Raw genomic sequence first — 25,541 nt, 5'->3', positions numbered from 1 at the left:
AGCCTACAATGATTAATTTTTAGTAATAAAGCCTTAGAGAAATGAACAAACAAAGGTAGGCCTATAATATTTTCCATTTCATTTGGCTTAGAGATTCACCCCCATAAATGTCATTTTTGAAGGGAAATTCTAGTTTGAATTTTATTTTTTTCTGAATAATTGGACAATAAGTCAAAATATCCCTTCTACTATTAGCAAAATGACTCTCAAATGGCCATCTTAAGCCAAAATAAGTCCCCAGGATCCTGAATATATCACCTCACATCAGCATTCCCTGCTTACCTTCTGCTTTGCCAGTTGTCTACTCGCCTGCTCTGTGTAGAATTTAAAATCCTCCCGGACATGCTGAACCATCTGTTGTTCTTTCGCCAATGCATTCTGTAACTCAGTCACATAATCCTGAGGCACCAACTGGAACATCTGCTCTTTTACTTGAAGCATCTCCTCTGCGTGTTGGGACTGTGCCAGCTTCAACCTTTCCTTGGCTTCTAGTAACTGTATCCCAATAGGAAAAATTGCAGTCATTACTAGAAACAGTAGCAAAGGGGGCTCTGGTTGGGCTGGAGAAGTATGAAATGAGAGATAGCAATACCAGCAACAAGACCAAGTTTAGGAAACACCTAACCACAAAAGTTGGAAGATATGCTCAGAATTCTTTCTGGTCTTAGAATAATCACAATTTGGGGTAGCTAAGTGGTGCAGTGTATGGAGCACCAACCCTGAAGTCAGGAGGACCAGAGTTCGAATATGACTTCAGACACTTAACACTTCCTGGCTGTGTGACCCTGGGCAAGACATTTAATTCCAATTACCTCAGGAAAAAAAAAAGAAGAGGAACAATTCACATTTATACAACACTTTAAAATTTATAAACGTTCTACCATCCATTAACAAACCACTAATACAATTTTTTTTTTTAAATTGGCATCCATTATCCAGAATTCCTCAATAACCACATGCTAGTCTACCTACAGAGCAAAAAGTTACATTCACAATTTATCCTGAGGTACTGCAGAATATTCAAGCATTTCTAAATCATCAACGAAGGCTTAAGGTCAACAGAATTTTTGCTTTAAGTGTATTTTATTGTACTCTAGTTCCCCATAATTGGGAAGTTAGGTGAGATAGTGACTAGAGTGCTGGCCCTGGAGTCAAGAGGACTTGAGTTCAAATATGACCCCAGACCCCACATAATGCCTCTGCAACTTTGGGCAAGTCATTTAACCTGTTTTCTTCAGAAAATGAATGGATAACATTAAATAATAATATGAATATTGTTTATATTTGTATGAAAGTTGATGTTCAGTTGTTTTCACCTGGTATTTGACTCTTTTTTACCCCATTTGGGTTTTCTTGGCAGAGATAGTTACTTGGTTTGTCATTTCTTTTTATTTAACAGACAAGGAACTAAGGCAAACAGGGTTAAGTGACTTGCCCAAGTTCACAAGCCAGTAAATGTCTGAGGCTGGATTTGAATTCAAGGAAATGAGTCTTCCTGATTTCAGGATTGGCTCTCAGTTTTATATTTGTATAAATATAAATATATAAATTATACATAAAATACAAAAGACATAAACATATAAATTTGTATGTAAATATTTTATATAAATAATTTTATAAATATAATAATGCTTATATCTGCAATATCACGGTTGGCTAATTATTAATAATAAAATTAGTATTAATTATGTATAGTATGACAACAATTTTATGAATAATAATTGTGTCGACCTCCTAGGAGTGTTGTGAGGATGAAATAAGATAATAATTGTAAAGCACTTAAAACAGCACCTGACACACAGCAGATACTACATAAATGTTACCTATTTTTTTGTGGAGTGTGTGTGTGTGTGTGTGTATGTGTACACATTAACTTGATTACCCAGAACCCTGCACTAGCTTATATGTCCCAGACATGACAGATAATACAAAGTTCATTATATTGTCATTCACAATATTACCATGAAAAGACAAAAAGCTTCTGTCCTTATTACACAAACTGAGAGGAAGTAAAAAGAGAAGATGAGCTCTCATGTGGAAATTCCAGAAAGCTGCTTCCAAGAGGATGTCACTGCTGCCATTCAGTTTTTTATCCTGAAGGCCACAACAATTAATTAGCACTGATTAAGTACCTCCAGCACCATTCTAAGTGTTAGCTATATCTCAAGAATCTGGCCTGCACCACCATGCAGCGAATAGGAGGTTCTCTCAGAACAAAAGCAGCTCTTGGCTTCTATAACTGGAAAATTTTTAGTGACAAATATGGATAAATGACACCAAAAATTTTTCAAGTCTTCTTCAAGAGAAATAGCAACTGGCATGACAATTTACAGGGCCTCAAATGCCTTCTAGTCTCAGATTTCCTTCAAATCTTTCACTTATATTTTAATCCCCTTTTACTGGCTACAGGTAACAATCATAACTCCAGAAGACATATGATGATGCATGTCTCCCACCTCTTGGTGGATAGGGGAGAGGCTATAGCTGCAGAAGAAGGCATATGTTTCCAGATATAACTACTACAATATAAGGGAAGAAGAAAAAGCAAACTGTCAATGAAATAACTTAAAAAATACTTTATAAATTACTTACATGATATATTACTATGAGTAATTAACTAAGAAAAATAAAAAAAGAGAAACAGAGAAAAGCAGGGAAATGTTGGAACTACCACATTACACACAAACAAGATGTATATAATGGATTTGTGGTTGCATGTAACATCTTCATGCACTTTGTGAATGGAAATATTCTTCTTTGGGTATGGAAATATTCATTTTTGCAGGTGATTTTCCAGTTCAAATTTTAAAAATGACATTAAAAAGTACAATGGTCACTTTTGATGGTTTTGACCTGCCTTGTTTTTCTTCTAAAACCATGATTATATATTATCCCCTGTCTAAGTCTCCTCTCATCAACAAGAGCCAGCCAGCCACTATATGTCACTTCTGAAAAATATCCCTGAGAGGTAGCCTATAGTGGCCTCTCATTAGAAAAGGTAATAGAGGATAGAGATTATTCTAGAATATATTTTTTTCAACTGTCCTCCTAACCTTTCCTTCTTATTTTCTACTTCAAAAAAAATAGTTTACTAAGCCAATTCTCAGGGATCCTCGTTGACTACCATATTTCATAAGTATGCAAATTTGCTTTCATCTTTAATAAATAGCAAAATTATATGTATGCCAAAGAATTGTTTTAAAATAAATTTCTTTTTGATTATCAGTAAAGGTTTGATTTGTATACCAATTTTATATATCTATATATCTCGTGTTACATAAACATTTTTCAGGCAAAAAAGGGTTGCTAGTGAAAAAAAATTTAAGAAGCCCTATATAGAATCATGTCAATTTACAAAACAAATTCTCTTGATTAATTTGGATGGAAGCAACTCTCTTTTTTTTTTTTTTTTTTTTTTAATTTGCTGAGGCAACTGGGGTTAAGTGACTTGCCCAGGGTCACACAGCCAGGACGTGTTAAGTGTCTGAGACCCGATTTGAACTCAGGTCCTCCTGACTTCAGGGGCTAGTGCTCTATCCACTGTGCCATCTAGCTGCCCCCTGGAAGTGGCTCTTTTCAACAATCAGGTGATTCAAGCCAATTCCAACAGACATGATGGAGAGAGCCAAATACATCCAGGAAGAGGACTGTGGGGACTGCATATGGATCACAACATAGTATTTTCACCTTTTTTGTTCTTGTTTGCTTGCTTTTTGTTTTCTTTATCAATTTTTTTCCCTTTTGATCTGATTTTTATTGTGCAACATGATAAATGTGGAAATATGTTCTGAAGAATTGTACATGTTTAACATATATTGGATTACTTGCTATCAAGGAGAGGAGTGGGGAGAAGGGAGGAAGAAAAATTTGGAATACATGGTTATGCAAAGGTAAATGTTGAAAACTAACTTTGCATATGTTTTGAAAATATAAGGTTATTATTTAAAAAAAGAAAAGAAAGCAAACTCCTTGAGAGGAGGGTCATTTCATTTGTGTCTATTTATCACCAGCATTCAGCACATAGTAAGCATTTAATACAATCCTGATTCATTACTATGACAACGATTAATTTTGCTCAACATGTCAACAGTGACACGCAAAATGCCAGAATTTCAAAGCAAAAAGTACCTAAAACATTTTGTTAAATGGGCTACATCTTTCTGGGGAGGGAGCAGTGTTAAGCATCAGCAAGTTCCAACAATCCTGAATTTTCTTTCTGTCGTTTTATCTTTGTTAGCGCCTCTAATTTGTTCTTAATTTTTTTTACCTTATGCCCTTTGGATGTCTTTCATTTTGGGCAAGTGTAAATAATAATAAAAAATAACAAAATATAACAATATTATAATAATAACAAAAATGATTTCCTTTCCACGGAAAAACCTAAAGGGACAGCTAGGTAGCACTGGGCATAGAAGGCTGGGTCTGAAGTCAGGAAGATTCATCTTCCTGAGTTCAAATTTGGCCTCAGACCCTTACCAGCTGTGTGACCCTATTTGCCTTAGTATGCCTTAACCTTATTTACTTCAGTTTCCTCATCTGTAAAATGAGCTGATGAAGGAAATAGCAACCCACTCCAATATCTTTGCCAAGAAAACCCCAAATGGGGTCACAAAGAGTCAGACATGACTGAAATGACTCAACAATAGCAAACAGAACAATCACATTCTTTTTTCATTTGTCCCCAAAACAGATGAGTTTACATTTCCAAAATGGATACTATTTTGATTTTTTCTTCTCCACTTGTCTATTTTACAACCTCATATAATTTTTCTTATCTATAATTTAGAATTATCATAGAATTTTACCAACATACTTCAAATCACAAAATAAAATTGGCTTATGTTGTTGCAAGACAATATGCAAGAATTTAGGGGGAATTTCCTGACTGTGAGATTTAAGGGAATGAATCCTTGAGACATATTATGAAGATCTTTTCTGAGAAATTAAAGACAATCTAGTAAATCTGAAATGGTTTAACAACAATTTCTCCTTGACATGAGCCTCCTTAAAGTGGAGGTATTTAAATATCAGAGACTAGATGACTTCTTGCTAGGACTATTGTAGAAAAGATTCCATAACAGATAAGGGTCAGGATACAGAGCCTTCAAAGATTTAATTAACTCTGGGATTGTATGATTCTGTATTATTTCTCAAAGTTCCTTTCAGCCCTAGAAGTGTTAAAAGCATCATGCACAAGACAACACACATTACAGAATCCAGAAATTCAAAGATGGAAGGAATTTAAGAAGCCAGCTAGTCCAACCTATACCTGAAGATGGATGTTATTTACAATATCTTTTATTCATCCAACCTTAATCGGCCTTTAATAATGGAAAATTCAATACTTCTCTAAGCAACCCATTTCATTTTTGTACAATTATAATAGTTATACATTAACAGCTGTAGCACCAGATATATCATCTTTTCTACAATTATTCCCTCATTTCCTTCAAGTGCAGAGACTTAATTAGCCTCAGACGATTAATTAGCCCTAACCTGCTGTCTTGCATGCAGGCTTGGGTTGGACTGCTCCTGAGTCTGAAGACCTATTTTGAGAAACTCCTTAAAGCAGACCAACTCTATTGTTGATTTTAGCCCTAGGAACATGACTGCAAGTTCAAAGTTAAATTCAGAGAAAGGACATCATTGTTTATATCCAAGTGTAGAATTCAGGGGAAACCTCTAGACATAACAGACAAATTATTTACATATTTCTATTGAGCTGGTGATTAAATCTATAATAATGTGAAGCCTTGGGAACAGTGGAGCTTTTGCCTCTGTTTAGACTTCAACATCAGATTTGACACAAACTGAGAAAAAGAAAGATTGATTCATTTTTGTTTTTTTAAGATTCAGTTAAAACAATCTCCCACAAATATTTAATTGTAATGCCATCCTTTTACTGTCTACAAACATGGCAAGATAGAAATTCAGGAGATCTGGGGTTTCAGACCTACTCTCTCCCAAGTGACATTAGCTGGACATTTTTGTCCATTTTTGGACAACAGTAAATGTTATACATTAATGATGGCAATTCTTCAGATATATCAGCTTTCCTATACTATTCCCTCTGGATAGGTATATTACTAAATCTTTCTGAGCCTTAATTTCCTCACCTAGAATAAGAATACCTACAGTATTTGCCCTCCAAAGTTGTTATAAGGCACTAATGAGACAATGTATATAAAGTGCTCTGAAAACTTTAAAACTCTATACATCAGTATTACCATTATTATCATCATTAGTTAACTACACATGATTCCAGTAACCCTTTACATTTTCTAGTTTTTTCATGACAGTCTTATGTACAAAACCACCTCATGATTTAAACTTTTTATATGAAGACCTGAAGGGAACTTAGAAGAGTCACCAGGACTTGGCTTTCAAAACTCAGCCCTGCCATTCATAACATATATGGATCAGAGAGAAATACATATGAGAATCACAGATGGCATGTACCTGATCCTGATTTTCTTCAAGCTTCTCTCTCAGCTGTAATTCTGAAAGTCTCAGAGACTGGCATTCTTGATTCACATGGTCAAGCTCCAGCTCCAGTTCTTGGATTTGACCATCCTGTATTTTAGATTAAATTCACAAATATAAATAACATTTTAGCAACCTGATGACTTTATTTATTTGAGAAATGGATAAACTGGTAAGTTGTCAATACACTATTGATTTATTAAATATTCTCTTTTCTAGATTTAAAGACTTTCCCCTCCTTGAGCTCAGAAGATTTTTTTAAAGTTCCTTTCATTTATTAATTCAGTATGTAGTAGTAATGTGCCAGGTACTGAGATATGTGCTGGGAATACAAATATGATTTTTCCTACCAATCCAAAGAAATAAACAAAATTTTTTTTTTCAGAATTTAATGGAATATAAGGTTCCAGAATTTTAAAAATAATAAGCATGAAATGTAAGGAAAGTTAAGTTTTTCTACATTACTAACTTAGATCTATGTATAAAGGGAAATTTTAGGACCAAATAAAATATAGAGAGCATTACAAAATAGAAAATAGATAATTTTGATCATATAAAATTAAAAAGTTCTTGCACAAACAAAACCAATGCAACCAAAATTATAAGGAAAGCAGAAAACTGAGAAAAATCTTTGCAACACATTTCTGATAAAGGCCTCATTTCTCAAATACATAGAGAATTTAGTCAAATCTACAAAAATGCAAGTCATTCCCAAATTGATAAATATTCAAAAGATATGAACAGGAAATTTTCAAAGGAATCTAAGCCATCTATGGTCATATGAAAAAATGCTCTAAGTCACTCAAAATTGATTGGAGAAATGCACATTAAAACAATTCTGAGGTACTTCTTCATATCTATTAGATTGGCTAATATGACAAAAAAGGAAAATGATGGATGTTGGAAGGAACACTAATGCAAGGTTGATGGAATTGTGAGCTGATCCAACCATTCTATAAAGCAATTTGGAACAAGACCAAAGAGAGTATAAAACTATGCATACCTTTTTTTTTTTTTTTGATTCAGCAATAACTATTGTTAGGAATATATTTCAAGACATCAAAAAAGGAAAAAAAACCCATTAATGCAAAAATATTTATAGCAGCTCTTTTTGTGGTGGCTAAGAATAGGAAATCAAATTGATGCTCATCAATTGGAGAATGGCTAAACAAGTTGTGGTATATGATTCTAATGGAATATTATTGTTCTATAAGAAATGACAAGTGGGGTGACTTCAGAAAACCTGGAAAGACTTAGGTGAACTGATGCAAAGTGAAGTGGGTAGAATCAGAACATTGTTGACAGTAACAGGAATATTGTTTAATGAATGACTTAGCTATTTTCAGCAATACAATGATCCAAGACAATCCCAAAGGACTAATTATGAAGTATATTATCTGCTTCCAGAGAAATAACTGATATTGTTTGAATACAGAAAGAAGCATGCTACTTTCACTTTCTTTCTTTCATTCTTTTTCAAAATTTTATTTGAATCTTCTTGTACAAAATGACTTCATTATGTTTTATATGGTTACCCACGTATAACCTATATCTGATTGCTTAACATCTCGGGAAGGGAAGATCAGAATTTGGAACTCAAAACTTTAAAAATAGTTTTAACATGCAATTGGGGAAAATATATTATATATTAAATTACTGACTTTCAGGGAAAATATGTTTGTAGTACAAGGTCTCATCATTTGGATGTTGTGGTATAAGTTTGATAGGCACTAATATTATTCTGTTTCCGTACTGGGAAGAGATATGCAGTGCTCTGTGAGATAATGTTAAAAATACTGAACTCAGAGCTAGGAAAGGTACAGGATCAAATTCTGCATTTGATTCTTATTATCTATGTGCCCCTTGGAAAGTTTTTTCATTTCATTGAGACTCAATTTCTTCCTGTGTGTACTTAATGCCTTATCATCTCTTTCAGAGGGCTACTATAAAAGTTAAATGAGATATTGTATATTAAGTGCTTTGCAATCTTTAAAATTCTACATAAATGTCACTTGTCATTATTATGATATGCATAGACATAAGAGCAATTGGTCACAGTTATAATGCTTTTAGGCTTCCAAAGCACTTTAAAATTTACACAATGTTTTCCTCACAACAACCAATTAGGGTTATAATACTGTTTGTTATTGTTCAATGTTTTTTCATTCATGTCCAACTTTTCCTGATCCCATTTGGAGTTTACTTGGCACATATACTGAAGTGGTTGGCCATTTCTTCTCCATCTCATTTTATAGATAAGGAAACTGAAGAAATGTCTGAGGTTGGATTTGAACTCAGGAAGATAAGTCATCTTGACTCCAAGCCTAGCATTCCATCCACAATGCCACCTAACTGCCTCTATAAATACCATAGTTAGCATACTGAAAGGATGTGCATTATTATACTCACATATAGAATGGTGTGCCCAGTATCACACTAATAAGTATAAGAGTGGGATTTGAACTCAGATCTCCTGACTCCAAATTGAAAACTTGTTTCATTATAATACTGATCAGCCCTGCAATATAATATAATCCATATATACTTTACAACCATTTTTTTTACTGAATTTCATGGCTTTCTTATGTGAAAAATCCAATATTGTCTATTTTTTTCTTTGCCAATAAAAAAATTCATTTTTATTATAACAATAATTTTTTTGTTTTAAAAACTTCTTGCCCTTTAATTCAATTCTGCTAAGTTTTAATTAAGAACTCTCCATGTGTAAGACACTGTGCTAGCCACTGAAGATACAATGATGAAATGACCTTCCAATTACACTTTATATATGTTGCATTTATCCATTTTGGCATGTTGATTCCACTACTGGAATGTAGGAACCTGTAGGACAGGTTCTGACCTTTCTTTGTATGTCCCCAGAACTTAGCATAGTGTCTGGTACATAGTAAGCAATTAATAAATACTTGTTGATTGACTGAGAAGGCAATCCATTCCTTCCATGTGTTTACATTATACCTGGAAATGCACCTTGTAAACAGACTCAATATGATTTAAGCAGAGAGAAAGCAATGACAAGTAGAGAGACCAGAAAAGGATTCCTATAGGAGATGATTTCTAAGTCAATTTTGAAGGAAGTCAGTGATTCTAAAGGAAAGAAATCAAGGAATACAATCTAAGAACACAGGCCAGCCTGTGAGGAGAGAGAGCTGTAAAATAGAAGGCCAAATTCACAGAATATCAAGTAAGACAATCTAACTGGAACAGAGGATGCATGAGGGGAAATAATGGGAAATCAATCTGAAAAGTAAGCTGAAAGGCAAATGGTAAAGAACTTTAAAAGCCAGACCAAATAGTTTACATTTTATCTTTGGGGAAGGAGAGAAACAGAAAATTCCTGAGTAGGGAAGATAATAGCATGGCCAACTTGTGTTTTGAGAAGATTATTTTAGATGTGGAATGGAGGATGAATTAAAGAGGAGAAAGAATGGAACCAGAAGGATCAATTAGGAAGCTATTACAATGATACCAGAATAAAGTAATGAGAATCTGAACTGGGTGAAAAGAGGTAGTTCTGTGATTAGAAAGGAAATGGATGTGAAGTTTTATGTGGAGGAAGAATCAATAAGATTTGGTTATAGATTGGATAAAGCAATGAGGAGGAAAAGGGAGATTGGAGAGGAAGAGACAAGAAAACTGCCAGATTCCTAGAATAAAAGGTAATTTCTTTAAAGGATGATGATGTCATCAGGAAGAACAGATCTCAGAATAGAATAAGCTCCACTTTGGTCATGGCATACCAGGATCATACAGATAAAGGAAAAGACCTTCCACATCCAAACTCCCAACTCCCAAAGGCCATTACAATTCAATTTGCTCTAGAAATGCCAGTCTGGACTTAAGAGATCTGCTCTCATTTGGAAACATCTCTGCTCATGTTCACCTCCTGGCTTTCTTCAAGTTTCACTTAAAAATCCCTTCTTCAAAAAAGAAGTCTTTTCTAGTTATTCTTAATATTAATGTCTTCCATTTGAGACTATCCCCAATTTGTATGTGCATGTGTGTGTGTGTGTGTATTCCCACATATTCATCTACGTGTCATTTCCCCCTTTACCCTATTTCCTTAAAAGCAGAGACTATCTTCTGCTTTTCTTTGTATCCTCATCTCTTGGCTGAGGCTTAATAAAATGTTAGTTGACTCAACAAAATTGAGAAAGAGAAAAACCAATGGTCTTCCCTAATTGTGTAAATAAAGACTTCAAAATATTTGATTTCTTAGTTCTATATTTCCAGTCTTCACCCTAGAACACTGAAAGACTATTATATGGAACCACTGGCTTCTTCTCAACAGGTCTTGAATCTTGGAACAATCATTTTCTTTTCTTTTCTGATCTATTATCAGTAGAAGTCCTGATTCCATTAGTCAACCAACAGACTCTAAACTTTTTACCTGGCTGCTTTTCTTTTCTCTTCTTCCCTCTGTCCTTATGACTCTTGCCCAAGTGCCTTTTTTCTAATTTTTTGGCTTATCTCTTGCAACTGCCCAGCTCCACTCACCTTCTCCTTTTTTTGATGTCCTTCTTTGGTAAGTCTCTGTGTTAATTGCTGTACAATGTGTTGGCTGCTCTCATTCTGAGCCTGGAGCACAGAGACCTCATCAGTCAACTTACTGATCATGGTATTGAGCTGGGAGATTTCAGTCTTGTGTTCCTCCATCTAGAGGAAAAAGATTTTTTTCAATGAGAGAGAAAATGGCTAAATAAATTATGGTACATGAAAGCAATGTAATATTACTGCCCTACAAAAAAAAAGGCAACAAATATGAGAAACAGAGAATTGTAGAACATTCTACAGAGCTAAAAAAAATCTACAAACTATAACATATTGTTATATATAGCGTAATATATATAGCATATTGCTATAATAATATAAATGGAAAGTATGACAACCACAAAACAAATGAAAATGAATGTTGCAAAATTATAGAGATAGAGATGAGAAGACAATTTCCCCCCTACTCCTTTGTAAAGGTGAATGTAACACTGAATTTATTTTCAGAGTTTTTGGATGCTTTTATTAAGTTTACTTTTTTTTCTTTTCTTTTTTTTAAATAAAGGACGGCTCTCTGGGAAGGGAGAGAGAGAAATCTAGGTAATGACAGATAACAATACAAATTTGTTTTTAAAAAACCAGAAAGAAATCTTATTGACAGCTCAACAATTTAGAAAAAGTAATCATTTTCATTTCATTCCTTGATAAAGTGTTTTAGTATATAATACAGAAATGGAGCAGATATATACATTCTAAAAGCATAGTTATTATTCGATGATAATTTGATTCCAGTGTTCTGAAACCCTCTGCCACATATTGTAATAAATCACCATATTAAAATAAAACATGATTGCCAAAATTTTAAAAACTCATTTCTGGAAAAATTATTTTAAATATTAATGCATAAACTCCGTTTACCAATATATTATGATGATATCATGGAAGGGAAGCTAGGGAAGTAGAAAGGGAACTAAAGCTGAAATTAGGAGAGACATCAATTTGAATCCCACCTCTAACACTTTCTAGTTATGTGGTCATAGACAAATCATTTAATCTTTCTGGAAGTTTAGTAATTTATAAAGTGAAGATAATATCTCCTTTATAAATCTTTTTTGTAAGGATCAAATGACAATATATATAAAGTCATTTGTAAACTTTAAAATGCTAATTATTTGTCATCTATTATTAATGTTGCTTCTAGCAAAAACTGCACTTCTTAAAAAAACCTCCACAAAAATGTATCATTATTATAGTGTCATATTATAATTTAATGGAAAAACCACTGCTTCTAGTTCCAGCTCTATCACTTACTAATTGAACAACCTTAGGCAAACCACAACACCATCTATGCATGTGTTTCTATTCCCATACAGTGAAGACGTAGGACTCAGTCTTGAAGGATACTAAAATGAAATGATTCTAATGTGATTGGAGTCACTTGATCAAGAAGAACCTTATACTCTCAGATTTTTAGTTTATTCTTAGGCATCTCTGAAAAAGATGTCAATATTTTACCTGTTTACTATACTCTTCTCTTTCATTGAAAGCCTCGTTCTTTTCTCTGTTTAATTCTTCTATTTGCTTCCTATTTAAAAGGAAAAAATCATTAACAGGACTGGCAACAATGGGGGGAAAATGTCACTAAACTGTTCATATTTTGAGCAAGTGAACCCACTGTTATATACTAATAAACATGCATTATTTATTCTAATGTCATAGTATATTATATCAGTAAATTTTATATATTAATAAAATGTATAACTGTTCTAGCAAACAATTTATTTCATCTGAGTTACATTCCTTTTGTGTTATCATTGGTTTGGATTTTGAACTATGTCACTTTTTATCATTATGAATAATAGATATTAATAAATACAATCAAGTCCATATAAAAAGAAAAGGAGGACTGCATATAAAATTATAGAATATTTTTACATATAGCTTGTATTTGTAAATATATATAATTTGACATTGTAATCAAACTGCCCCATTTGTTTTTCTTTCTGAACTTCCTTCTCTATGTAATTATTTTTAAACATACTTATAATACTATATCAGCAATATTTATATAAATAATTTAAAAAATGTTTTTACTGCATATTGTCTTAATTTAAAGATTAGGCTACTTACAGTTTCTGTTTCTTTTTCCTCAAAAGTACATTATTCTTTAATACATTTATTTCATTGACAACGTATATACTTGACATGTAAGAACTTGCACTGAACTATCAAAACACTCTCTTGATCATATTCTTGAGATATAGAAGATATTTTGGGGTGGTGGTGGTGGTGGTATTTATTCTCCATAAATATCTTCTGAAGAAATATAGCAATATGTATTTGCATAGACATAAATGAGAAGCAGTTAAATGGTATCATGAATAGAGCATCAGGTTTGGAGTCAGGAAGATCTCAGATCAAATCTGACTTTAGGAACTTACTAACTTTATGTCCTAGGGCAAATCACTTAACCCTCTTTGCCTCAGTTTCCTCATCTACAAAATGATCTGGAGAAGGAAATGGCAAACCACTCCAGTATTTTTGTTAAGAAATGGATAAAGTTCACAGAGTTATGAAGAGTCAGATACTACTGAGCAACTGAACATCTCTCTCTCTCTCTCTCTCTCTCTCTCTGTCTCTCTACACACACACACACACACACACACACACACACACACACACCATCTATTGGTAATTTTCTAAAGCAAAAGGGCTATTATAATACACCAAAGAAGAGCAAATGTTCTGGAGAACTATAAGATCATTCATTTCTTCATTTCAATCATATCTGACTCTAAGATCCTATTTGGGATTTTCTTGAAAGAGATACTGGAGTGGTTTGCCATTTCCTTTTCTAACACTTTTTACAGATGAGGAAACAGGCAAACAGGGTTAAATGACTTGTCCAAGATCATACAGCTTGCAGTTATCTAAGATCAGAGTAGAAATCATAAAAATCAGTCTTCCTGACTCCAGGCTTGGCACTTCCTTTCTACCATGTTTTCAATAATCTTACTAAAAGCATCAGAGTCTTTCACCTTCTAAGGCTACCTTTAGCCAACCTATAACAAGAGAACTTAATCTGGGCTAATGTTTTTAGGCTGATCCTTACATTATAGAGCTCAATGTGTTTTCACGAAGGAAAATTAAAGCGATCAAGTGAGATATTTTGTGAGTGGCTCTTCCCTCCCTAGGGAATTCAGTTGCCTGGATACCCTTCTCTGTGTCTTTGTTTGTATTCTCCTATATAATGTGTGTCCTTGGGGGAGACTGATACACTAATTTATTCTACAAGCTATTAGAGGTCTCATAGCACAGCAAACACCAAAGGGTTTGGGGAAATAAAGACACTGTATAAAAAGGTCCACAATGACTGGATTCTTGACAATACTTTCCCTATTCTCTTGGGGATGCTTGTGTCAGAAGGGTCGAGGCAATCAAAGGTCACAGAACCCTTAAATGTTCTTAAATATCTTCTCAAATATCATCTGGACTGCAACATGGAAGGGTGTAAACTATAACCCCTTAAATAATATAAAAAGGGCCCTTACCTCTGTTGATTACTTTCCATTTCTATATCTTCTAGATCCTGCTGAAACTTTTTTAGCTTATTTTTTAGTAAACGGTTATCTTCAGAAAGTTTACACAACTCAATTCTGCAGATGAAGAAAAATAAAAACCAATTATGATGCTGGGGGTATGGCTGCTATTTTTATTTTACTTTTTAGCCTGGTTTCCAATGGAAGGAAACCTTATAAAAATCTTCCTGTCCACATTTTCACTCCTATCTTCCCCATTCAATAATGTCATATGTTGATGTTTTCTTGGTAATTTTACAGGACTTCCATGAGAACTGTTAATTGGCACTAATGCCCATGCCCAGCAACAACCTGCAGGTGACTTTAAAATGATATTAAATAGATTCCAGTGACTAAATTACACCCATTACCTATGACAAAGCAAGATGAAAGCCAAGAAATGTAGCAATACTGGGAGATGAAAATACATAGGTGTTCTATCCACAGAAGTCTTAAGAGTGAGAAGCTTTCTTCTTTACTAGTCTTTCCTTTTGCACCACTCTGAAACCAACCACAGAAGTCTAGGAAACATCTACAACTATTTACAGAGATAGCTTTGAAAAGAAAAAAAAAATGAATCGAGGGGATTATATAATGACAGAAATAGAGGCAATATGATGAAGGAAATCTATCTATCAGAATATTCCTTTTCTTATATGTAACTGGTAGAGATCACTCACTTATTTAAATGTTAACCATGAATGGGATATAATGACTAATAATAATGAATCAGTCTAAATCTTACTCTTGCAATTTATATAATTTGTCCTTAGTATAACTAGGTAATGAGGTAGGGTGGGTAAATGTCAGCCATGATCAGTCAATAAATCCACATATTCTATTTCTTTCTCCCCCAAATCCTACAATAGTTAAGGGACAATATGTATGACAGGCACTTATTCTATGAATTAATGATTTAGTATCAGACAGCTATTCACTTGCCTAACTCCTTAACTTTCTAAAAACATGCAAAGGAAATCTTGGGCTTATATGGTGAATTGGTAAAGAGAAAAATCAAGAAATCAGGATCTTTAAGGAGACAATAATATTTTAACTTAAACCTGCCCAAGAGAAATCCAACCTCCGTAGAAGCATGTCAATTGCAAACACAACAAAAACCCTCTCATTTCATACACTAAAATGTAACCATATGGAAAATGCCAATGAATCAGATTTTTTTTTTTTTTTTTTAGCTCAAGGGGACCTAGAGGTTACACTATCTCAAAAGTCTCAAGCTGGAAGAATTTGTGGGACTTTTAAACAAGAACTTAATTTAAATTCCCAACTCTGTTACTTTCACATGTTCTGACAAAATGCCTATCAAGTTAGAAGAAGGTTAGTCTATCATTAAAGTATAAGAAAATATAAGGCAGTATATTTATTAAGCTGAGGTCAGATTGATCAAAGATCAATATCTGAACAGTGTCTTGACTCCTCAATATCTCATTTCAAATAGGTACTAGAAGCCTCAAAACTTTAACAGACTCACAATCACAGTCACAATCACAACAACTTAGAAAGCAAGTCAAAAACACTTCATCTAACTTAAAGTCCTCACTGCAAGTTTAAAATGCCATCATATAAAACCCATAATATTGTACATTATACATGATCCTACTTTAGCCTGTTTCTACTTTTCATTCATTTTCTTACCTTCTCCTTATTTACAGCACTCTTTTTTTTTTTTTTTTTTTTTTTTAACAACAAATAATTTCAACAAGTCTGACAGATGCCTAGAAAAAGGTGTAGGGGCAGCTAGATAATGCAGTGGATAGAGCACCAGCCCTAAAGTCAGGAGGACCCAAGTTCAAATCTGGTCTCAGAGACTTTTAACACTTCTTAGCTGTGTGACCTTGGGCAAGTCACTTAGTCCCAATTGCCTCAGCAAAAAAAAAAAAAAAGAGGCTGTAATATTTAAGAAGTGACTAATGCATTAGGAGGTCATGGAAAAACTACTTATTCCTCCATTTGGACAAAATAGAGACAGTATAAACCAGAAGATAAATGTTCTAGCTCACACCATAACTCCCCAAACTCCATCTTCTTAACTCATCTTTAAATGTTGTGGTAGGTTAGCAAAGAAATGATGGATGTGGAGGAGTCAAACAATGACCACTTAAAAGTGTTTTTTTTTTTTTTTATTATTATTAACCTTCCCTCTCTACCACCCAAATGTTTAGAAATGAAATCAAACCTGTCAATTTCTCTTGAATTTGTTTCTTTCTCAAGGGCCCCGACAAGCTCTTCCAGCTGAACCAGCTTAATCTTCATCTCATCCTTTTCTCTTTCTAGCTGGGTCTCAGTCTTTTTTCTCTTTTCTTCCATAGCCTCCTCTTTCTGCTTTAATTGATTAAGAATCACTTCCTCCTTTTCCCGTAGTGTTGATAATTCCTCTTCCTTGGTCCTCAATTGGTTTTCTAGCTGCTGATGTGACTGTATGTACATGTCTAATAATTTTGCTCCCTTCTTAATAGCTTCTTCCCGAAGACAAAGTTCATGCTCCAAAGCTATTATGTGTTTCTGGGCCTGCTCCTCTGTCTCTTGTACCTGTGTGGTTAAGCCTTTCTCCTTCATCTTCACTAATTCCAGCTTTTCAGTGAGTTCCCCAGCTTGTTTTTCAAGAACTGCTCTCTGTTTCTCAAAAGCTTCATTTCCAGAAAAAATCAAATTCTTTTTTGGCTCTAGAGTTGGAATCAGATTCACTCTCTGGGGAAACTGAGCAACCAAGTCATTCTCCTCTGTTTTCAATAAAAGCAACTTCTCTTCTCTGACACTGAGATGGCTTGAGAAATTTTCATTCTGGATATCTCTTTCATCAACAGAAACCAATTGTTTCTTCATCTGTTGTTCTTCAATTTTCCACTCTTCTTCAGATCTGAGTGGTGGAGCATATGCTCCTCCTGGAGAAAGGAATATGGCTTCTTTTGTCTTTGGCAAAGTCAAGTTGGTGTCATTGATCCTGACGCTATCAAATGGTCTTTCAGATGACAGCGATGTTGGAAACTCACATGATTTGTGAGCAGTCTCAGTAGGGAAATTTTGGTCTTTTAGTTCAGTTACATATTTTGTTCCTAAATTACTAATATTTTCTCCTTCAATTTCTTTTTTGTTTTGAATAAAAAACACATCTTCAGACTTATCATGATTTTCACCTTTGGATTCAGGCCATACCAATAACTGCTCACCTTGTTTCCAGTCTTCTTCATACAGGTTCCCTTGGTTTCTGCTTTTGTGTGGAAAAAATATTTCTTGGCTAGTTACACACTTGGTTTCATTATTTATCTGTCTTTTCTCATCAGATAAGAGGGCCCTCATTTTCTCTGTTTCACGGGTAAGCCTTTCTATTTGCATTTTGTAAGTGAGTTCGACCTTTTCCTTTTCAATGACAAACATTTTGCATATCCTAGCATGCTCCTCATTCATTCTTTCTTCCAGTTTTAGCTCTTTCTTTTTATACTGAGTACTTATTTCCTTTTCTTTCTCTTCCCATTGCTTTTTTCCTAAATCATACTGTTCCTTTATCTCTTTCACTTGCAGGCTATATCTCCGTAACATGTCTTCCTTTTCATGCTGATGTTGCACTAATAACTTCTCATAATTTTCAGCATTCTGGGCTTCTGCCCATGACAGCTTTTGATTCAGTTCCATCTCTGCCTCTGTCCTGCAGATAAACAATTTTACATTAACCCATGTTCGATACAATATACATATTGTTGGCTCTCCTAGCCCTACAATACAGATCTTGCTTTTGAGGTGAAAAAAGTCACCTTGTTTATTTTAATATATTCAGCTTGTGCTCTTTTTTACCATTGCCACCAAAAATGCATCAAAGCAATCATTATTCTTCAAATTTTCTTTTTCACAAAAGTGCGTAACTCAATATATTTTTAAAAACAGTAGAATTAAGCCTCATGAGCAAATAAAATAGATTCTCAAAATGGTAAAAGATTTTATAAGTAATAGAATATTCAAAGAAGGAATGAGAAAAGATTGTGTTTTCAATATAGAAAACCATTGGCATAAAGCAGCCCAATTCTATACTGATTTTCAAGGAGAAAGGTTGTCAACTTGAATTAGAAATCATTAAAGCTTAAAGCATAAAAGCCCTGTTGAACTAAAAATGTCCCATCACTTGGGTTTTAATGAAATGTGTTAAGTTAGCAGTTACTGAACAAGAGTAGAAGACTGAGTCATCAAGGTTGCAGCTGCCTTTTCTTTTGAATGTGAATCTCTTGCTAAATGCTTTTTTTTTGTATGTTAACATTTATCATGTATCAAATAACATAAGCTTGCTTTTTAAATCAAAGTTGATCTCTCCTTTAAAGCAAGTTAAGCTGTTATTGTGAGTTGCTTTATATCATGTTTACATACATATTAATTTTCACGTCCTACCTGAAAATGTATAAATACAGATTTTAAATGTGGTGTGTATGTAGGTAATTCATAGTAAGTTTAAACAATTGAATTTCGTTCAAACCTGGTTTTTTGAAAGATTAAAAAAGAGGATTTCAGAGGTGCAGACACAGAAGTAATCTAAGTGTCTTTTTTTGCTAACTATTGCACCAAGCTTTACACAGAGAAAGTAAGACAGTGTAAAAGCAAAAAGGGATGTCAATTCATTTTTATGGTCTGAGTTGAAGAGGGAGAAATAATTGCTTGCATTTTACAGGGTATAAAGCTGCTTCAAAACAATTAATTAACAAGTATTTATAGAGCTCTATGTGTCCAGTATTTGTACTTGACCATTGATATTTCTGGGTCACTGTGTTACCCAAGTGGTATGCTCTCCAGTGACACAATCAGATGAAGCTTGAGGAAATATACTTATGTTCTTTTAAAACATAATCTAAATAAGCACAGTTAATCACCTTCTGCTCCCTGAATGTGGCTATGGGACTGGCCTTCTATCAAGGATAAGCCTAACTGGAACAGAGAATCCAAGGATAAATGGTAGAGTTTCTGTATTTGCTATTGAAGGACAATGTAGCATTCTCCTTAATACAAGGGAGAAATTATAAATAGATATGTATGCCTTTTTTTTCACTGCATATTAACTTATTATGCCATATTTAGATATGTGTCTCAGGGCATCATTGAACAAAAATAAGTGAAAATCTTCTCTGGAGAAAATCTATTAATTTCCTTTTTCAATGATTATTTCTTCATATTTAAATGTCAGCTCCACAGTAGAGCATAACTTCCTAGGCTATATTAATGGAAACAATTCAAAAAAAATGCTGCCAACCTCTGACCCAGAGAAGAAGAGGAAACATACTCCCCTCCTTTTGGCAAAGTAGTTGGGGGAGTGGGGGAAATCTACAGACAGAAATGTTACTATCATATGTTCCTTTTATTGGCTGGGCTTCCGAGAGTCTTTTGTTCTTACAATAGAGAATTCAATTAAGAGTGAAAGTATCTTATAAAATTATTCTGATATTTTTAAAAAGTGACAAAGAAAAGTTATTTATAAGAAAAAATCTATAAGAACAACTGAGTAAATATTAACTCCATGAAGTTATGGAATATTTTATATTTATCTTTGTATACCCAGAACTCTTCATAGTGCTTTGCACATAGTGGGTGTTTAATAATAAATTAACATTTCTATAACATTCTAAGGCTTAAGAGCATGTTACAAATATTTTATTGGATCTTCCTAAGGTGCTACTGAGAGGTAGGTGTTATCACTATCTCCATTTTACAGAAAAGGAAACTCAAGCAAATAAAGATCAAGTGATTTACCTATGCTCATATAGTTCATAAGCATCGGATACTAGATTTGAACTCATACTCCTGACTGACTCCACATCTAGCACTCTCTCCACTGTGCTACTTTTGTTGAACTGAGCTAAATGTTTTACCTCCACTCAGTACAAAGATTGGAACTCTTCATTCTTGATATAAACAAGCTCTTCTGAGCTCCCTAAGTTAACAAGATTGGATTTTTTTTTTTTAAAGCAATATTATGTTTGTCACAAATCTTGAACTGATCATATTGGCTAGAGGTGTAATCCCTGCTTCCTGAGAATTGCCAGTCACTTCCCAAATTGGATAGATTTTAAGAATCCTTTACTTCCAAGTAAAGCTTCTTAGAAGACTGAAGTCCTTAGAAATTAGTATGGAACACACTAGCTGAGTATTGACTAGATAATTAACACTGTGTTAAAAAAAAACTTGAGGGTTCAAAACAAAGATGTACATGAAGTTATGGCTCATGTTTTTAGTCTCTGAAAACTCATAATACTATACATTTTTCCCATAGACATTTTTCTTCTGCTTTCACATTTTAATCTTTTCAATCTCACTAACCAAAAAAATACTTTTTTTCATTAATTTTTCAAGGCTCTATCATAATTTTCCAATCTCATTATATCTATAAATATCCATTGGTGAAATGGAAAAGAATATTAACATGACAAAATGGCTTACTCATTGGGTATTTGAAAACAGAAAGTATAGCATGAATTATATAAGAAGTGAATTACAATTTAATAAGCAAATTGATTTTTAAAAGTTTTCTTGAATTAGCTTTTTTTCTTTAAATAAACTTCTTCCCAACACCTATCACCTATTCTTCCAGTCCTTACACCTCAACCCATAAATCATCATCCCCTGGCTATTAGTGAATTGTTGCAGCCCATTTATTTGACTAGATCAATTTCCAGTTTTTGTTCTGGGCAAGAGTGTGCAGTCTTGAAAATCCAGAAAAAAAATACATAATCAGACCTCATTAACTGCAGCTCATTTTGATGCTTCAATTTCAATTCTTCTTCTAGTTGGTCCTTTTCCTGGGCCAGTCGCTGCCCTAGATTGGAAATCTCCTTTGCGTAGTACTGTTCCATTTCTGACCTCTCTTTCTCTAATTTTCTCTCAAACTCTTGACTCTGGGTTGATTTTTGAATCTGATCTTTCAGGTTTTCAATCAACTCTTGAGATTTCACATTCAGAACTTCCAGAGCAGCCTTCTGATCTTCTAACTCACTGATCTCCACCTTAAATCCTTGCTCAATGGCCTTTCTCTCCTTCTCAAAGTTCTTTTTCATGAGCTCTATTTCTCGTTCATAATAATTTACCTGAAATAAAAGACACCATTGGGATATTACTGAAGTGCTCTTCTACTTTTCTGGCAATGGAGTTCTAAAAAATCAAAAGAGATACGTATAATTTAAAAAAAATCAAAACCTAAAATTTGTGTTGCATAAAAACATTTGAAATGAAGATAAAACTATCATCAATAATACTGTTTTTATAGGCTGCACCTATGCTACCCAAGTGGGGCAAAAGGCTTAACAATTATTGAGAGAATGGAAAATGAGTACTTATTATAAACACCATGAAGGGCACCTATAAATGTTTTTGGAACTGGAACAAAATTTAGAAAAGAGTTATGTGATTTATCTGGCCACTGATGAATACATCAACTCTAGCACAGGGACAAGGACAATTTTAATTTCAAATTTTGCATTAATCTAATCCAGGAGACAAAAATGCAAGGAGCATAAGAATAGCCTATCTCTTCTAGCTCTCACTTACTTGGGGAATATGACATGGGATAATCAATTTTTATTACTGTACCTGAGAGGAGAAAAAAGTTTTAAGCAAATGATAGTCTTAGTCTAATAAGATAATAGTTTTAAAAAAGAATAAGGTGCTATTAAACTTCCTCTCACAGTTGAGGAAATTGAAGCAAACAGGATTAAAGGACTTGCCCAGGGTCTTACAGCTAATATGGATGGGAGGCTGGGTTTGAATTCAGGCGAATGAGACTTCCTGACTGTACCACCTACCTGCCCAAAAGATAAAGACCTAGATCTTTATTCTTATTTGTCACTATATTTATATTTGAGAGGGGGAGAGAATGAATATAGCAAGAGACAGCATGACACAGTGAATAAAGAAGTAGCCTCAGGGTCAAGAATTCTTTGAGTTCAAGTCTTGCCTCTGACATATACTGGTTTGTGAAGATCACGTATTTTAAATCAGCAGGAGTCAGGAATTCAGGTTAGGGGAAAATCGTCTATCTTTATTCTCAGTGAAGGATTGGAGGTGGAAGAGAATGGGCAATAGCAATGTGTGCAGCTGAGTCAAGAAGCTAGCTAGACCAGCAGCCACACGACCAGCAGCTAGGAGTATGGAACCCAGGCCCAATCTCTCCCAGCTTCTCTTCCTATCTCTCTCTGCCTCCACCCACCAAAATCCATCATTTCCTATACAATACATCAGGACTTGCACTGAGAGTGGGCAGGGACCATTCTTTATCCAATCATGTATATTAATAGAGTATAGCCCAATTACTATTTAGCCTCAAGTACTTGGGACCTCAGTGCATCAACTCAAACATCAGCCCATTACACTGGTTGCATTATGTTGGACGAGTTATGACCAGGCAGCTCTATCAAAAAGATAAAAAGAGCAGGTGGTATTCATGACATGCTTCTATAGAAAGAATGTAACTTTCCCCAGACTAACATCAGTTATGATTCTTCTGAGTCAAGAGATTGTCTCAAAGATGCAAACCTTCCAGGCTTAAAAGAAAAGGAAAGGAAATTCAAGTCCTTGGTATCAGTCTCAGTAATCTTGTCAACAGTTGGCTGCAATGAACATAAAGTTCATCAACATTCCACAGCAATAAATGATGCTGTAGTCTGCTTTCAGCATGTCAAAACCAAGCTTCATTCCTATTTCTATCTCACAAGACTTTCCTCATCACTCTCATGACTTATTGGCTAGCACACCCTCATCCAAACATGTGTTAGAGGGATGTCTCTGGGGCAAATTTCATCACTGAGACAATCAAACAAGCCAAAATCAGTTTCTTTTGGTTAAATGCTAATTTTGTGGATTATGACTTTTTTTGTCCTTTCTTCCTTTACCTTGGTTTCCAGTTTAATCTTGAGATCTTGATAATGTTCTTTGAGTTGCTCAACCATTATCTCTGTTTCTATACTCACTGGTACATGATCATCTCCAACAGAAGTGATGCCTGCAAAGAAAACCGTATTTCATTTCATCCATTAGCAGAAAAAATGGATCCTATCCAAATCCCTAGATTTGAAACTGAGATGTCAAGTATTCATGCTTTCCACCTATTTCCCTCATAAAAAAATGTACAAAACACTACATGTGACATGGTGGATTCACTATAAAATTGATTTTGGAGGACAAACTAAAATAGAATATTCCCAATTATTCTAATAATCAGAACTTTCTGTTAATTGGCAGTTGGGTGTTGCATGTTGCAATTATGGCCTCAAAACCAGGAAGATCTGAAAATATTTCTGAATCAGAGAACGAATGGACTAAATTTACTAATGAAGTACATTTTATTGTATTCTAAATTTGGAATCTGGTCACCTTGCATAAGTAGGTATACAATCTGAGGGAACATTTCCATTAGTTCTTTCCTAAAGGGTTTATTATCTAAGATTTAGAGTAATTTGTAGAGAATTGATTGGTGCATTTAATTTGTCTAGCATCATACAACAGTATGCAATACATGCAAGATTTTTCTTTATTCACTAAGCAACAATGCCTGTCACTATATTCATGTGTGTGTCTGTGTATGGAAACAGAATCAGTGACTCAGAGAGATATATGGAGATTAAATAGAACCTTACTGTTCTATTGACTCAATTTTACTGCCAATCAAGAATTTTCCTATGTATCAAGTGATACAGTAATTAAACTTATCTGGTATGATCAGAAAATGGATTGTTCTGCTTAATTGCCTATAATAAGAGGGTATGTATATGACACGTGTTTATATACGCACATATACAAATATAATAAGGTGTCATATACACACATACCACCTCCCCACCCCAACCCTTGCCTTATTAACAGAGGTATGCAGACGGGTCAGGTTGAAATGGATGCCTCAAAGGCAAGAAGATCTGGATTTATGAGCTGCCTTTGACTTATTTTGGTCATGTTATTCTGGGCAAGTCATACGGCCCAGGCAAATCTTTTCCTCTAGTCCATTCTTAATATCATCTGGTCCAACATCTTCTCAGTTGGCCACTTTTCTGTTTCAAAGATTGCCTTAATGTCAACCAGATAAAGATCAGACGCATTTGACCAACATTAAACAACCTTCATAATCTGGTTCTATTCTACCTTTCCAGTCTTATCTCATCTCATATTATTTCCTTCTATACATTTTACATTTTAGGAAAACTAGCCTTTGTCTCCTTCCCCCCAAAAAGTCTTATCATTCTTGCCTTTGTGCTTCTGTTCCTGGGGCCTGTAATATCCTCCTTCCCCCTCTTTACTTTTGCACCCATCTCTGATGTGACCTCTTCCATAAAACTTTCAATGATTGCTGCTGTCAGGGTTGATCTTTCCCCTTTGGACTTCACATATCTTTTTGTTCTTTGTCTTTCTTATCCGCTTATGCTGTTATGTTGTCTATTATGCGACCTTTTCCACAAAGCTTTCAATGATTGCTGCTGTCAGGGATAATGTTCCCCCTTTGGACTGCATGTATCTTTTTTTGTTCTGTGTCTTTCTAATACACTTATATTGTTTGGTTACTTTAGAGAGTATCTGTATTTTTCCACCATTAGACTATAAACACCATGAAGGAAAGAAGTCAAGTCAACAAACATTTTTTTACCTACTTAGTGTGTGCAAGCTACAGTGCTAAGTGTTGTAAATACAAAGAAAGGCAAAAAATAGATTCTGCCTTTGAGGAACTCCCAGTCAGAATGAGAAACAAAATGCAAATAACTACTTACAAATAAGATATATACAGAATAAGCTGGAGATAATCTCAGAGAGAAGACACTAAGACAGAGAAGCATCAAGAAAAGCTTCTTGTAACATGGGACCTTAGGCAAGACTTTAAGGAAACTAGGGAAATCAAGAAGTGAAGATAAGGAAAGTATTCCATGCATGAAAGAGAGCTAATAAGGGCGAGCAAATATAATAAAGATGACAATATTACCTAAACTAATCTATTTATTTAGCGCT

At 34.3% G+C, this 25,541-nt stretch overlaps 1 protein-coding gene across 4 annotated transcripts in view; it reads right to left on the bottom strand.

Annotated features, from left to right (window-relative positions):
* NINL (ninein like) overlaps positions 1–25,541 on the bottom strand; it is a 153,475-nt gene that overhangs the window by 10,447 nt on the left and 117,487 nt on the right. For all 4 annotated transcript variants that reach the window (XM_023494828.2, XM_023494830.2, XM_031951004.1 and 1 more), the window contains 8 exons: positions 23,444–23,553; positions 21,297–21,643; positions 16,765–18,231; positions 14,544–14,648; positions 12,508–12,577; positions 10,999–11,157; positions 6,460–6,573; positions 283–495 (listed from right to left, as the gene is read on the bottom strand). In XM_023494828.2, the coding sequence (XP_023350596.1) occupies positions 283–495; positions 6,460–6,573; positions 10,999–11,157; positions 12,508–12,577; positions 14,544–14,648; positions 16,765–18,231; positions 21,297–21,643; positions 23,444–23,553 (2,585 nt within the window). The remainder of the gene's footprint in view (positions 1–282; positions 496–6,459; positions 6,574–10,998; positions 11,158–12,507; positions 12,578–14,543; positions 14,649–16,764; positions 18,232–21,296; positions 21,644–23,443; positions 23,554–25,541) is intronic.

The sequence above is a fragment of the Sarcophilus harrisii genome, chromosome 2 (assembly GCF_902635505.1).
Source record: "Sarcophilus harrisii chromosome 2, mSarHar1.11, whole genome shotgun sequence".
Taxonomy (NCBI): Eukaryota; Metazoa; Chordata; class Mammalia; order Dasyuromorphia; family Dasyuridae; genus Sarcophilus; species Sarcophilus harrisii.
This window is presented reverse-complemented; position numbering and strand designations above follow the sequence as displayed.